The sequence below is a fragment of the Labrus bergylta genome, chromosome 21, assembly GCF_963930695.1.
Source record: "Labrus bergylta chromosome 21, fLabBer1.1, whole genome shotgun sequence".
NCBI lineage: Eukaryota > Metazoa > Chordata > Actinopteri > Labriformes > Labridae > Labrus > Labrus bergylta.
In genome coordinates, this window is record NC_089215.1 from 2,666,437 (window position 1) to 2,682,907 (window position 16,471).

At 40.6% G+C, this 16,471-nt stretch overlaps 1 protein-coding gene across 3 annotated transcripts; it reads left to right on the forward strand.

Moving 5' to 3' along the window:
* The first annotated feature begins 4,662 nt into the window (after positions 1-4,662).
* Positions 4,663-15,622, forward strand: LOC109995927 (homeobox protein Hox-B3a). Of its 3 annotated transcripts, XM_065949775.1 has the most exons (4): positions 4,679-4,719; positions 4,809-5,133; positions 13,043-13,370; positions 15,056-15,622. In XM_065949775.1, exons 3-4 carry the CDS (start codon positions 13,133-13,135, stop codon positions 15,619-15,621), a joined length of 804 nt encoding a protein of 267 aa, XP_065805847.1. In that variant the 5' UTR covers positions 4,679-4,719; positions 4,809-5,133; positions 13,043-13,132; the 3' UTR covers position 15,622. The 3 variants fall into 3 exon arrangements, with proteins under 3 accessions (XP_020505493.2, XP_065805847.1, XP_065805848.1); XM_020649837.3 differs by having other exon boundaries at positions 4,663-5,133; XM_065949776.1 differs by lacking the exons at positions 4,679-4,719; positions 4,809-5,133 and adding an exon at positions 10,893-11,150.
* The last annotated feature ends 849 nt before the right edge of the window (positions 15,623-16,471 follow it).

A 16,471-nucleotide genomic window follows, 5' to 3' on the forward strand; every position in this document is an offset into this window, starting at 1 on the left:
ATTGATCCCGGTCTGTGGAGTCACCGAGCGGCCAAAGGTGAAGTCTCGGACAAGCCCCTGATCTGGACTCAGGCTTCACTGCTTTAACATAAAGACCTCTCGGTACCTAGATGTGCAGCCCTGTATGCATTGTCCATCGGGGCCTCTTATATAAAACATAAATGATGTTATCCTCAGGAAACTCTTCTTCTGCAGTATTCTCTAAAAGTCCCCTCAAAACTCATTCCAGGTTTTTTTTTAAAAGAAAAAAAAAGTTTAAAAACCAGTGGTGGGCTATATGTGTCCCAGACATTTTCCACAGATTCATAACTATTAAGTGGCAATTTAACCAGCGTAATGAGTATTGCATATTGATAGGGGTAATCTGTAGCCGGATCTCATGCATTATTCATGGCGGCGGGGATCATCGCTGGGTCAGGAGACGGTGCAGGCTGCAGCCGCAGATGCGTCAGGAGGAAACGCTGCTGCTGCTGCTGCTGCTGCCTCACTTTGCACTGTCACGATGGAGACTCTGATCGGACAGCAAATCTGTGTTTCTGCACGACAAAAAAAACCAACCCAAAACCTTTATTCATCTGAAATGTTCTATTCATTATCTTCTTGATGCTTTTAACTTGATTTTGTTTTTAAATCACTGCAAACATTGTGTGCGTGGATTTAACAAATTTGAGTTTGAGTATGACAGTGAGGAACACTTTATTTATTCAGCATTTTTAAAGTACTTTGTTACATTTATGCTTAGCAAAACTGAGGAATTAAAACATATAACAAATGTTTTAGAGAGAAAACACCAGAATGGACACAATAAGAACCAGACAAGGATCGAAAACTATGAAGATTTGTAAACTGAATCGAGTTCTTTAGAGGTTTAAACCGATCCAAAGATGCTGCAGCAAAGATGGTTTGTAATGTGTATAGACTATATCATCTTATATCAGTTTGTACTGGTGCAACATACAGGCCTACTGCAAATAACAAAGCTGCAGAGCCTCATGTAATGCATCAAAATACATTCATTTTAAACCTTAAATCTGTGTTAGTTTGGATGCAAAGTCTACGCATGCAGAGTATTAGAAGGCAGCCTCTGTTTAAACACAATAAAATATCAGATTATAATTAAAGCTTAAGAGAAAAACTGTTTTTATTTTGGAAATAAATAAGAAAAAAACAGTTAAATCTCCTCATTTGGACTTTATTGCAGCCTCACTAATTGAATCAAAATGATCAAATACATTAAATTAGTGTCACCTTCAGCTGTTTATTTTTCTGTGAGGTCAGTGTGTGTGTGAGTCATGATGCTGAACATCTGGTTGTGTGTGTGTGTGTGTGTGTGTGTGTGTGTTCACCTCTCTGCTGCTGGTTTCACAGAGCAGGCTGCAGTGCTGCCGCTCCGCCAGCAGAGGGCGCCTCAGACCGGCACGCAGGATGATGGATGAGTTTTTTTCTTCCTCTGCTTCGAGCTCTTCTCACAGAGGGGGCCTCGAGGTTACAGAGCACACACACCAGAGTGACTGCAGATTGTTTGTTTTCCAGATCAGCAGGTTATTATCCAGATATGAGAGGACAAAACAAAACCTTTAATCCTGGAAACTTTGAGCTGAGAGTGAATATAAAATCAATTAAAACGTTTTTCACTTCATTAATCCTGCACGCCGCTGAGTGTATCGTCTTTAATTCTAAATGTTACTCCCAGTCTCAGGTCATTTTTACCTCACTGGAGTGTTTCTCATTTATATAATTGAAAACCACAAGAGGAAGCTGTAGTCGAATTGTTTTTTTTAAATATATATTTTTGTATTTGTAGTGGCTAATTGTCCGAGCTCCTGCTGCCTCTCTTGCGCTGGTAAAAAAAAAACCATAGGCCCACCCAGGTGCATGCTGGTCCTCTACCTGCCTCTTACCTATATAACTATTCAAAACTGAATTTACTTCACAAACCAGTAGCAAAAAGAACATATCAAAAGTCTATTCTTAATAAAGAAAATGTAGAATAACTAAATCATTTTCCAGTTTGAGCTCTTCTTGCAGCGCTTCCTTTAAATAAATATAAACTGTTCTTACTCACTTTTATGTCCTAAAATATACAGGCTACTTGTTTATGAAAACCTACATGACATTAAATCTGATACTGAATCAAATAACTTACCTAAAAAAAATAAACATCAATTAAAGTCCAGCAATCAAACTCTTACTGAAGGTACAAAAGCATGAGCAGGAAAATTGACTTAAAGTAGGAAAAAAAGCCATTTAAACAGTGACTTCAACATGAACATTAAAAAGGTAAATGGGCTTCATTGAGCTTGTATATTTCTTTTCTAGTCTTCAGAATACTCAAAGCTCTTTTACTCCGCAGGTCACACCTACACATTCACACACTGATGGTAGAGGCTGCTGTGTGAAGTGTTCATCAGTATTTATTAATACATTCATCCATTCATACACCGCTGACGAAGCAGCAGGAGCAATTCAGGGTTAAGTGTTTTTCCCGAGGACACATCGGACATGTAGCTTCAGGAGCTGGGGATCGAACCCTCGATCTCTCGGTTGAGAGACGACCGACTCTACAAAACTGAACCTCAGTTTTTTTGGATTATGGTTGAATATAAAAAAAGGAAAATAATTGTTCACAGCTCAAACTATGTTAAATAATAAAACCTGTCGCTCCAAACCTTCAGAGTTAAATCAAAGTGTTTCCTCCAAACTAATCGGGTTTTTATATTTTGATGAATGTTTGAGACCGAATGTATGATTGATATTTTGCAAAAGCAGAAAAACATATTTACATTTGTGTCACAGACGTTTTTCTTCTTCTTTCATCTCTCTTAATATTCAACCTTAACCCATTCAGATTTGTTATGTGAAGTTATTTTTGGGGCCTTTTTGCCTGGGGCAGCAGCTCAGTAGGGGCTTGGGTACTGGACGGTCGCAGGTCGCTTTAAAATAAAGATTGATCCCTCTTTTCATAATTCCTGATGAACTGTATTAAGACGCTCTTATAGTCGGGTCTGAAGAAGGTGTGCGTCTGCCTGAGTAAAGGGTCAGAGTATTACTTCCTCTGCTGTGAGCCTGAAGGGAGATCAAACTGAAATAGTTAAAAACAAATGAAAAGACAAAGGTGGCTGTTATGACAAATCCTCAAACTTACTTTGTTATAAACAGGACAGCGAGAGAGAGACAGGAAACATTAAAGGAGAGAGTGAGGAGATGACATACAGCAAAGGGCCGAGGTCAGATTTGAACCCACGGCGGCTGCGACGAGGACTACAGCCCCTGTACATGGGGTGAGCGGTTTAACCACTAGGTTACCGGCAGCCCTTACGTACATCTACAATTTCATGACGGTGAAAGTTCTTTAACACGCTCATGATGGAGTGGATTTAATATGTTTATGATTTCAGTGGTTTAAGTTGTCAGATATGATATGAGCTTGGGGGCACCGGTGGTCTAGTGGTTATGTCGTGCACCTCATGTACAGAATCCTCATCTCAGCAGCCATGGGTTCAAATTTGACCTCTGCCCTTTTCTGCACGTCACCCCCCCCCCGCCCCCGACACTTCCTGTCTCTCCTGAGATGACGTCGTGTAGGTTCAAAACGTCTCCAATCCTGTTTAAGTTTTTTGTGTGTGTCTGTCTTCAAGGAGTTATTTTATTTATTGATTAATCTTTTACATATCAGTTGTAGGCTCGATGTAAAACCTCCTTTAAATCGATGACTTTTATTGAGAGACAGGACAGAGTCAGAAATCAGGGAGAGACAGAGTGTGGATTAACGTGCGGGAAAGGAGCCACAGGTCGGATTCGAACCCGGGCCGCCTGCTCGGAGGACTACATCCAGAGGTGCTGCTTGTCAACATGCAACTGCTTGGGGCCCCAGACCAATAGGGGGCCCCCCTTAGGGCTCACAAACTTTAAACCACAGCAGCAGTGGCCAAAAATTAGCAAATTTGTGCAACGACAGTATGGAAACCTCCCTAAGGGGGCCCCATCTGACAGCACTCACTCTCCATGCATTACTGCAGTGAAAACCAAAGTTTTGTCAATGAGAGTCAACCAAAAAAAAAAAAAAAAAAAAAAGAGGAATTATCCGTCTACAGGAGAGAAAACAGAAACAGGACAAATAAGAGGAGGAGGAGTGAGCAGACATAAAGGTGATACATGGGGCCCAAAACTATTTTTTGCCCGGGGCCCCAACAGAGTCTAGAATCGCCACTGACTATACCCTCTGTACAGGGAGCACCACTGACCACTAGGGTACCTGTAAGCATTAATATGAAACCTTTTTAACATTCATGACATGATGGCTTTTATGAAAATGAGTATTATCTCAAAATAAAAAAAGAATTTTTAAAACCTGGGAACACAAAATGTCTCGTCTCAGAGCCAATAATGGAGCTTAATGATCGATCAACAATTAGAAACACAGTTCATGGTTTCCCTCCTACACACAGGTCGTCTTATTCTACATGGAAGAGTTTCAGTTTAGAGAGAACATCGAGTCTCTTTTTTTGTCCGTCTTAAATGTGAGCGTCGTGTTTTAAATAGGCCTACAGGACGTCATTAAGGAGATGCTTTAAATAGGCTCAGGCTGACTTCCTGTCATCTATATATACCCTGTAGATCCGAATTTGTGTAAAAATAACAGCAGCCACAAGTTCGCGTCTTGGGGAGTATGTAGGTGATGACACTTCACCTCTGAGGGAACAAAAAGAATCATTAAAGGTCAATAATTGTTTCTTGTATGACCAATAGGACTCTGCTCTGTGTTTGTTGTTTTCTGGGTATGTTTGTTAAATTGTTGTTTTTTTCAGTTTGACCCTCTCTGAGTGTTTCTCTCCTCCTCCTCCTCCTCCTCCTCCTCCTCCTCCTCCTCCTCCGTCTCTGCACTCTGTCGGAGAATATGACATCTGTGAGAGTTGCAGGACAGGCCCTTCTTCAATGCGGGTCATTGTTCAACACGTCATCTGTCTTCTTTTCACGGCGCGCGGCCTGATTGCGCTCGAGGAGGAGTTTTGAGAGCGTGCAGGGAAACGTGAGGAGGACCCCTCAAACAAACGGCTCCAACTTAGACTCCCAAACAGACCCCGGGACTGAGAACCTGCTCTCTGATGACGACCAGATGAGACCCGAGGAAATGTGAGTTCAAATCAAACATGTTTGTTTCATGAGTTTATGTCATTATGTGTCTTTAAGCATTTATATTCAGAGCTCAGTAAATGTAATGTGTCTGTAAGCATTACAGGGAAGAGTGCGTCACAATATTTATTATTACCGTAAAACTTCTATTACGGTGATAGCCCGGGCTTTTATTTGGGACAGGCGTTTTTAGGGAGAGGGGCCTTTAATTATTTTAAAACAAAACTTGTGCACAGCAAAGATGAAGAAGGACCAGAAAACTGTGAATTTATACCAGAAAGAATATTTAACTGTGCATAAACAAGTCAAGTTAAAAATCACCCAGCGTCCAAAACTCTAAGGAATCCCTGAAGCTGACCTGCTGTGTATGCACGTGTATGCACGTGTCTGTGTGTGTGTGTGTGTGTGTGTGTGTGTGTGTGTGTGTGTGTGTGTGTGTGTGTGACAGATTTTGATGTAGAGTTGTTTCTATCTATCACATTTCCCTTTACCTATGAAACTATGATTATTAATTATGTTGTGACATTGAATGTTCAGATGTACTCAGACCCTCACTCAATAAAATAATATTATATATATATATATATATATATATACCCACACATACCCCTTACTTTGATGTTCTGGTTGACTGAATTAAATCCAATTTTTTTCTACAAAAAAATAATGTAATGTTAATGTTATATATATATATATATAAATCATTACCCAATCTGATTTCACTTTCTAAGACAGTACACCAAACTGCTGCACAGCTTATAGGGCCAGAGGTGATTCTAGAGTCCATTGGGGCCTGAAGCAAAAACTCACAGGGCCCCCCCGGCCCCCCCGGCCCCCCCTCCCCGATCTAACCAACTGTCACTGCCATTATGTTATAAAAAGTCTGACTTTAATTTCCAAACTTAATTTTCTTGGGAAAATTGTGACACTTTCACCATCAGATGGGGCCCTCTTAGGGAAGTTTCCTACAGTGATTGCAAAATTTGGACATTTCGGGCCCCTGCTATGGTTTTTCGTTAGCCCCCCCTACTGGCCTGGGGCCCCCAAGCTGTGTCCTGCTTTGCCTGTTGAGGAGCAGCGCCTAAGGCTAGGGCGGGACGATATGACAAAAAATGTTATTGTGATAAAAACGATAATTATCACGATGAATGTCAAATCATTATTTCATATTTTAAAGGTGTGTTTTTTCTCCTGAGTGAAAGTTGAAGAAACCAGATTGTGGTTTATTGATTCTTTATTGTTTGAACATGACAAACTAAACGTGAACAGAATATTTACCATCATAAGCTCGGTGCACAGTGCTGGAAGATACTGAGAAAAGTTACATCACAATATATATCGTTGTCGCTTTCTCGCAAATATTTCATAATATTTGATCTGCTAACTAATCAAAACTAAACACATCAGCATATGAGTGCTAATAAAATAAGATATATATAGGAATACAATAAAAATAAAGATAAAGGTAGAATGTATTTACAACTAGTATTAAGTAAACTATACGCCACTTAAGATCCAAACTATACACTAAAAACTATAAAGGACTTTGAGACATAATAAGTAACACGTTTAAGTTAAAGTGACCAGTTATGAGCAAGTGGTAATCTCCGGTCTTAAAAAATGAAGCTAATGCGGAAGTGCAAAATCCCGCAGTTTGTTGAGTGTCCGCTTGAGGCTAGCTCCATCTTATCTTGATTTCATCGTGTCACCATCATTTTAAGTTTTAATTCATGTGACTGTTTATTTTATTGTCTTTTGTGGGTTTTATTATGTTGATCAGAGACATAAATCATGTCATGGTGCACGTGAGGTTTCTGCAGCTAATTGAAAGAGAGTGTGCTGAGCAGGCCTGAGCACTGAGGGGAGGGGGAGGAGGAGGAGAGGAGAGGAGAGGAGAGGAGAGGAGAGGAGAGGAGAGGAGAGGAGAGGAGAGGGGGAGTGTACATGTCCATCACAGATCAGACATGGAGGACGGAGACGTGCAGATATGTGTGTGCCACAGAGATCACAGACATGAATTTATACTCATACTGTACGTCTTCACTCAGCACGCTGACTTATCATGTCTCTCCATCTGCATGTCCCCTCCTCCTCCTCCTCCCCTCCCTCCTCCTCCTCCTCCTCCTCCTCCTCCTCCCCTCCCTCCTCCTCCTCCTCCTCCTCCTCCCCTCCCTCCTCCTCTTCTTCTCCCGCTCTCTCGTGCATCACAGGACATTTAGACTTTTGTACGACAGCGCACTTATTGCTGATTTTCTTTGTATTTATATGACACTTTTTATAGCTCTATAAAAGCCATCGGGGAGATTTATTCCTCTGTGTATGCTAAGCTGCCAGTTTAACCAGCACACCTCTGCATCACCATGCTTATGTGTGTAGTCAATGTGGGGGGGGGGGAACATATGCAAAACATCGAAAAAGTTATTAGACAACAGGCTCAGACACTTTATCAGCTCATCGTGTGACATCAGCTTCATTCCTTTGAGGCTGAAAGCTGCAGAGATGCTCGGGATGTGGGACTTCATGTGTCAAAATTCTATTTCCCTTCAAATTCAAAACAGATCGTCATAATCCAGAAGAGAAGATGTTCGACTGAGACAAAAGTGCAGCTCTGCATTGCTATCAGATTGTTGCATTAGTCTGAGCATGTGCACAAAACAAACGTTCATATTTTTGTCTTTTATGAGAAGATATGCATTATTATTCTAACTTTGTTTTCTAAAATTACTTAAAGTGAATTTAAACGTTTTTAAAGGGAACACAAAAGAGTCCATTCACTGCAGATTTCCCGCGCTCTTGGTCTTCATCTGCACATGGCGTCGGCCCGATTGTCTCGTTATTTGAGGCTAAAATCTCCTGTGCTCAGACGTTCAGCCAGACTACAGTTAATAATTAATCCTTCAGACTTCAGAGTCCAATATGGCATTTAATGACGACGGAAACTTAGCACTAACCCTGCCATGATTTCTGGGCTTTACTGTGACCACTGGTTTTAGCTTTTACACCAAACAAACTGAAGAAAATGTTTTATGAGAAGCTCAACTTTATGATAAAAATGAACCAAAATAAAGTTAACCACCTGTGTATTGAAGAGCAGCCTGGAGAGCTGTGCATTACAGGAGCTTTAATCCCCATCATGGCCATCATCACTGTGAAGTGTTCGCTCAGCTGTTATTGTAATGTGAAGCTGAAGATCTTTAAAATGTCCCATATAGACTTTATGCAAAGACTTTATGTCTTTACGTCACCTGTTTTGTTAGGTTGGCGTCTGAGTATTTATACAGTATGTGCTGTGCATGTTTTCATAATTTATGTGAAACTATGGGACATTTCATAACTTTGTGGAGTTTTTAACTGGTTATGAAACAGACTGAAATGAATACTGATGCTTCCACATAACCTAACCTAAAAAAAAGCAAATGAAACCACCAGTGAAAACATTTATAATTTCTATGATGTCATTTTTAATGCCTGAAAACGCTGCTGCAGGGTGTCAGACAAGATCTTTATTTACATTTCCCGTTGAAAAAATGCACCGGGTGATTTTGTTTCCCCATGAAAGAACGCAGAAAGAGGACAAAGTACCTCCTCATGTACGAGACAAAAATCAGAAAAGACGTACCACTTTGTCTCTACAGGGGGCAGCAACAACCCCACAAACCAAAGTTCCTCTCAGGAGCTTTAAACCAACTTGTTCAATCTCATATATTAAAGCTTAATTTCTTCTTCTTGATGAAATATCCTCTCATTGGACATTTTGAAAAGCTTTTGAGCCGTATGTCATGTCCTCCAGAAGTGTGTAGAGTTAGCTAACCTGCCGTTAGAATTCAATCCATGATACCCTGAACGATATGAACCTTTGAAATCCAGAAGATGAGGCAGAAAGCTCCTGATGATACTCAGCACGTTGACGTTGTGCTATGAGTTGATATCCGCTAATATTACAGGCCTATAATCAAACGTACCGCCCAAAATAGCTGCATGTTTGCAGGGGAAATGCACTGACTGTAAGAGTTAGAGCCATATGGAAACTATCTCATGTTTTGATCTTTAAATTAAATATGACATATACTTCGAGTCCAGGACAAATGTAGATATCAACAACAAAGATCCACACATGAATAAGAACAGAATATTACAAATATAAAAATACAACTCGAATAACGATATCCGAACTAGGAAAAGGGATGTCAGTATCAGGGCCAGACCAAGATCGGATTCTTGGGGCCGATACCGATACCAAGACTGGGGAGGGAAAAAAATCTGATACCGATATATCAGCCGATATCTTTCTCAGATCTACGTTCGAGCTTTAAAGATACATATATATATATAAAACACATTTATTATGTTTATTCATCAAATGCAGTTATCAAACACTTGTGGAAAAGATTTATAATGAAAACAAGATGGTCACTCGACTGGAAAGTAGCTGCCCATGTGCGTGCATCACTGTGGATGGGTGATTATGATTGTTGTAATCCATAAAGCGCCCTCTGCTGGTGAAAGAGAACTGCTAGTGTAATACAGTGAATTTCTAATTAAATGCTAATTGACTAGTGAATGAATCTAGTAATATTAGCGTATATCTGCGCTAAAATTAGCCGATATGGGTAGTCACTGGATATGCTAATATCGGCCGATATTATCGGCTGGACGATTAATCGGTCGGGTTCTAGTCAGTATGACATAAAGAAGCTTTATGTATGATAAAAGGTGGTTTAAAAGTTCAACAAAATAATAGTTGTTCTGGATATTTTGCAGAAAATACACAAACTTTGCAAACAGCTAGACTCTCTGTTTGTTTATTTGCAGACTCATTTAAAACTCTTTTGTCCTTAATTAACCTGAAGAAGAGCACACAGCATCTAAAGAACAAGAGCCTCTTATAGATCCGTTCACTCTGTATTCAAATGATCTGTATGTTGACATGCACGGCTCACAGATCAAAGGCCTCTCCTCTGCATTAATGAGTTAAATATTACCTCTCAGAGCCAATCAGAGCGATCGAGCTGAACGTGAAGATGAGAGATCAAAGCAGCCGCCTATCGATCCCCCCACCACCACCACCACCTCCTCCTCAAACTCCACCTGCATCAGCCGGGCCGTCTGTCTGCAAAAACAGAGCATGCAGGCCTTCTTTATGACAGGCTGGACTTCAGTCTGCACACTTTAACAAAGAGTCCTAAATGAGAAACATGACGTAATGCAGTCGGTATGTGCGCGTGTAAAAAAGAAGCGGGCTAAAATAGTGATCGCTTTTCTTTTGCCCGGGTTATTAATGGGCAGCTCTGGCATCGCTCCTAAATGGGGATGTTGAATTTATTATTACAGGGTTGGACACTTTCCCAGGAGGGTTCATTATACACAGAAAGGAGATGCGTGTGTGTGTGTGTGTGTGTGTGTGTGTGTGTGTGTGTGTGTGCTCGTTTCTTATAGGCTTACAAAAAAAGGGCAGCGTAATATCTGCAGAATAAAAAACAAATTAAAAAAGCTTACATTTAGCTTCAAATGTGATTTCTAAACATGCAATCTTCTTCATCTTAATCCACTTAAAATAAGGTTTAATTATGAGATATTTTAGAGTTTTAAATTCAGCTCTTATTGCAATTAAGATGTAGATAAAACTCCATGTCTTATCTTCATCTCAGGGGCGATCCCCGTATGAGCTTGCATGATCAGCACACCACACACACACATCCACACTCACACACACACACACACACACACACACACACACACACACACACACACACACACACACTCACACTCACACACTCACACACACACAGGCTGACATTGTGTGCAGAAATGCTTTGCAGGGCGGTGTGAGCTGCAGAAACACTGTCCACTCTGCTTCATGCAAAGCCACATCCACCAGCAGCACCAGCAGCAGCACCTTCACGGTCACAAAGCCGCTCTCTCTCTCTCTCTCTCTCTCTCTCTCTCTCTCTCTCTCTCTCTCTCTCTGCAGGGATTACTCCAATAATCCGGGAGTATTTTGTTTCTTCCTCCAAAAGGTGAGAGGCGCACAAGGAAGCAGGATGTAGTGTTTGTTTCCACGCGGATTGTTTCAGGTCGGGATGAATGTGTGCTGTGAGAGTGTGTGTGTGTGTGTGTGTGTGTGTGTGTGTGTGTGTGTGTGTGTGTGTGTGTGTGTGTGTGTTCGAGGTACGGCAGCCGGGCTGGGTTATGTGTCTTTATGATTTACGAGCCTGACTCCAGCAGCGGTTCAACCAGAGTTCAGAAAGCTGCATGCCTCCAGACTTATTCTCTCTCTCTCTCTCTCTCTCTCTCTCTCTCTCTCTCTCTCTTTCTGCTGCTCCTCTTCGTTTTTTAAAAATCTGCTGCTTAATAATTCTGCTCTGTTTAATTTCACATGAAGAGAGCATTAAATTCAATCACGGATATTCTCCGGGAAGATGTTTGCTTTGGTTTCGGTTCCGAGCTGCAGCGCACATTAGACCTGTGTGTGTGTGTGTGTGTGTGTGTGTGTGTGTGTGTGTGTGTGTGTGTGTGTGTGTGTGTGTGTGTGTGTTATTGTGTGTGTGATGGATGACTTTCTCTCCAGATTCTGATACAACATTTCATTTCCGAGCTTGAGACAGGATTATACATTATTGAATAAAGGCTGTTATTTATTAACAGCAACGGAAACACACCCAATAAAAAAAACTGTTTTATTTATATTAAATGCATTTTATTTTATGGGCTTCATTATGTTTTCATAAAAAGTATTTTCTGCATTTTTTTTAATTTATATAAAATGCGTTTTTCCTTAAATGCCTGTTTATATTCGGATGTTTCTGTGCAGGCTTACTTGAGAGCATTTTTCCTTGTTCTTGTGTTTCATTTATTCTGTTTTAAAAAAGACACAAAAACCTGATGCATAGCTCGATCTTTTGTTTTATTCAAAGAGAAAAATGAAAGAAAATTGAGCCTTGTGGTAGGCCAAATCCCAGGGTCAAACAAAGAGGAAATCATTTCATTTCTGCTCACATTTTGTAAGATTATACTCAAATATTGTGTTTTTTTCCGTTTCAGAAGAGGCTTAGGGTTGTTGTGTTTCATTTATCATGATAAAGAGAAACACAAAAAGTAAGAATATATCTTGTTTTAAACAGAGAATGAGATAATGAGTCATGTGGTGTAGGCCGGTGAGGGTGTCCACTTAATTTCAGATGTAGATCAAAGGAAAATAATTCCATTTCTGCACAGATGTTGTAAGATTATTCTTAAATTTGTTGTTTTATTTCCTGTGTCCTATCAGTCCATGAGAGGCTTTTGGTTGGCTTGTGAGCTCCACAGTAAATTCTTTGTCGTTAATTAAAGGAGAAAAACTCAATCTCTGCACAATTCTTGCAGGAATTTCCTCAAATGTCTCATTTTACGGGGTTTCTTTCCACCATTTTTTTAAATTTTGAGTCAGGAAATGTTTGTTTTTAGAGGATTTATGTAGAAGAAACTCTTAATTTCCTGTGGCCTATATGTCCACAGGAGGCAGGCTACTGAGGCCCACACTAATTGTTAGGAGTTAATAAAAGGATGGCAATTTAATTTTTGCACAAATTTGCAAGATTATCCCAAAATGTCTTGTTTTCAGAGGGTGTCTATCTACCAGACTCTTAATCTGCATTGCCTCTCAGTCCAGGAGATGCTCCAGGATTAGTGACTTTAACACTGAATTGTCAGGATTTAAAGAAAAATAATTTAATTCTGCAGGATTCTCCTCAAACGTCTTGTTTTCAGGTTTTTTTTTTTCCTCTGTCGACCAAACTCTTTATTTCCCGTGGCCTCTGTGTCGAGGAGAGGGCTTGCCATTCATGTCAGCAGACTATTGAGTTGATAAGATGGATCATGCAGTCTCCTCCCTGATTCTGTCTCCCGTCCTTTTTCTTCTTCTCCCTCTCAGGCCAGAAGCTCGGGGCTCTCTGGAAACCTGCCATGTGACATTTGGCTGCCGGCGCTCCGTCAGAAGGTCAAAGGGGCCGCACCACGTTTCATGGAGATGCAGAGACACTGCACTGAAAACCTGCAGCACATTCAGCACCACGACTTCTTCAGCGAGGCGTTGGAGGATGTCGGCGGGTTGGGGTGTGATCGCCAGGCGGCTGCAGAGACGTTCGAGCGCTCGTTCACCCGGAGATCCAAACAGCAAAAGTTCCCCATGAGCAAAAAGGTTTTCCCCTGGATGAAAGAGTCCAGACACTCAGATCAGAAACACGGCAGGAGAATCTCAGGTCTGTAACAATACGAGGCCTTTTCAATTAAAGCTGCATTAATTGAGAAAATGAGCTTATGTGTTCTCCTTTTCAGGTTCAAAAGGTCAGCGGACCATTAATCAAACACAGCCAGGCATGCAGCAGGAGGATAAACACACCTAGGCTCAGGTTTTAGACACTTTAAGGTGTCAACAAAGAGACAAACAGAACGTTTATTTGAATAAGACAAGGTTACAAAATGCTGCAACAACAATTAAAACACCAGAAATGATTTAGTCAAAATGTAGAAAAGATACTCATGTTTTTAAGAATAGAGTTTAAGTAGAATAAGCTGTGTGCTTCTGGAAGAGTTGTTTCCTCTATTTGAAACTATTCCTCCTCTAGAAGGCCTGATAATAATCTCTGTGTGTGTGTGTTTGTCTCTGAGATCTATCAAAGGAACAAATATTACTCTGTAACCGTTTCTGTGCCCGTCAGGAGGAACTCAAGACATCTGGTATTAAATATAAAATCCCTGTTTGGAAAAATAACAACAACCATATGAGATACACTTCAAACTACAGGCTCCTGGACTTACATTATAATATCTTTATCCTTTCTTTAACTCCATATCTGTCAGACTTTATTGTATTTTTTATAAAACAAGAAAAACAAGAGAAAACTCTCAACAGCTACCTGATAATAACATTTAAACTGATGTTTCTGTCGTCCTCCATTCCCTCTCTTGTCTCTGTGAGTTTAATGTATTTATGTGTTATCTACTTTTTGCTGATTCAGGTCCGGTTGGCTGACGTGTGTCACTCTCTCAGTTTGATGACAAAAAAAAAACATTAAAATGAGAGTGAGCAGGATGCACACTCACTGAAATAGGTTGTTTGCATTTTTTTTAAAATTTTACTTTTAACATTAAACAACATTGATATCTTGACAGATATTAAACATATGACATGAAAAACAAACAACAGAACAAACAAATACAAAAAGTGTCACAGATACTTTGAGCCTATTGGTTGGTTGAAGATTCATTTATTCTACACATAATTTGTTGTGTGTGATGCTCATGTCCCTGTTTTGTTTTATATGTTAACCATTTTCCCCAGCCTTTGTCAGACTTGTTTGCATTTTTATTTAACACCAGAAGGTTTACAAGCGGAACAGAATTTTATTTTTTTTATCTCTGGAAACTTTAAAAATAATTATATTAAACATTAATGGTTTGCCAAAGCTAAACTTGACCGTCAGAGAGGAGGAACCTAACTTTAAATTATTCACATTTAAGAAGCTGAAATGTTGTCTTGTCCTTAAAGATTTCTCAAAGGCATTTTTTTTTATAATCAAGATCATTTTCGATTAATTTAATAGTCGAAATTAAATCGATGAATCCTTGCAGCCCTTATAATTACTGTCAGAAGAACAGAGTTTATTACTGGTGTTCGTTTGACCTCAGATTGATGATTATTTTGTTGGTTTGGTTTTTTTAGTGTGAGTGCATGCTTTGTTGATTTAATATGTATTGCAATGTGGATCACTGAAGATGACTTTGTGTCAGTAAACAGAAATAGAATCTAAAAAAGAAAATAAGCTGGTTACTGAGAATTCAATTTAAGACCTCAGTACTAAAGAGAAACTCCCCGTTTACCGCCTTGGCTGAGTCACAATAACTCATTCAAGCTTCCTGTTTCCTCATTGTTTTGTCTCCACAGACTGCACAGTCAACGAGAAGTGTCCGAGCGCGAGCCCGGCCTCCAAGAGGTCACGCACAGCGTACACGAGCGCGCAGCTGGTGGAGCTGGAGAAGGAGTTCCACTTCAGCCGCTACCTGTGCAGGCCGCGGCGCGTCGAGATGGCCAGCCTGCTCAACCTGCAGGAGAGGCAGATCAAGATCTGGTTCCAGAACCGGAGGATGAAGCAGAAGAAGGACGAGAGAGTGCAGGGCCTCAACACCACCACCACCTCCTCCTCCCCACCGTCCTCCCCCTCCGCCCCGGGCAGCCCCACTCTGTCGAGCCTGGGTTATGTCCATCTGGGCGGGGATTACCAGCCGGCCTCCCCTCCGCTCAAGTCCCAACAGCACCATCAGTCCCAGCCGGCGTACCCTGAAGAATTCTCCAAATACGCAGCTCCAGGCTTCACGCAGTTTCCCGCGCAGTACAACACGCACATTAACTCCCACACAACAGACCCAAACGTGGATGTAAGCGGGTCATATTTCACACAGAGCTGCACTCAGGACAGAATCATGCAGGCTCCAAAACTGACCCATCTGTAGCGCTCAAGATTCCTGCAAAAAAAAAAAGTACATTTAAATCACGAGCCAAGACTTCACCGACCTGCTGTGATGCATGCTTTCTTTTATTTATTTATTTGACTAATTAATCCAAGTGTTAGTCTCAAGTCATGGCTATTTATTTGTATTTATATTTATTCATCTGTGCCTCTACTTGAACGCATGGGCCTCCTCTCGTTTGCAGACACGTTAGAACACGTTTGAATGTAGCCCCTGATGTGTATTTTCAATTACAATGTGAGCTGCTGTTATTTCAGCTACATAAATAAAAACACAATTTGTTGACACCAAGACTCTCCAGAGTAAATACTCCTCAAAAAGCCAAGAAAAAAAAAACGAGCCAAAGATTTGTAAAAAACAAAGCAAAAAAAAAACGACCGAATGTCATTTCTGTGAGTGTAAAAGCTCAATTAGCAGCCAGAGCCTTTAACAGCACATTAACTCTTCCTTAATTACAGCCACCTTACGGGTGAGTGTGGACGTGATAGGTTTATGAAGATGTTGCATTATAGTGTTGGTGTCGTTAACTCTCAAGCATGAAACAAAAAAAGGAGAGAGAGAGAGAGAGAGCGAGAGAGAGAGAGAGAGAGAGAGAGAGAATCTATATGGTTCTTAAATGTGTCTTTGTTCTGTTATGGGCAAAGTGGGCCACACAAGCTGTCAGTGCGTAAAGAGAGCGCATGATGGATCACTGAATCCACCGCGCTGCTTTTCACAGTGTCTGCAGGATTCAGGCTGAACAAATGTTTTTTTGCATTAGAGAAATAGGCTACACCTTTTGCCAAAACTTAAAATTCAGATCTCCGTAAAGCCAGATTAAATATTTTGACAT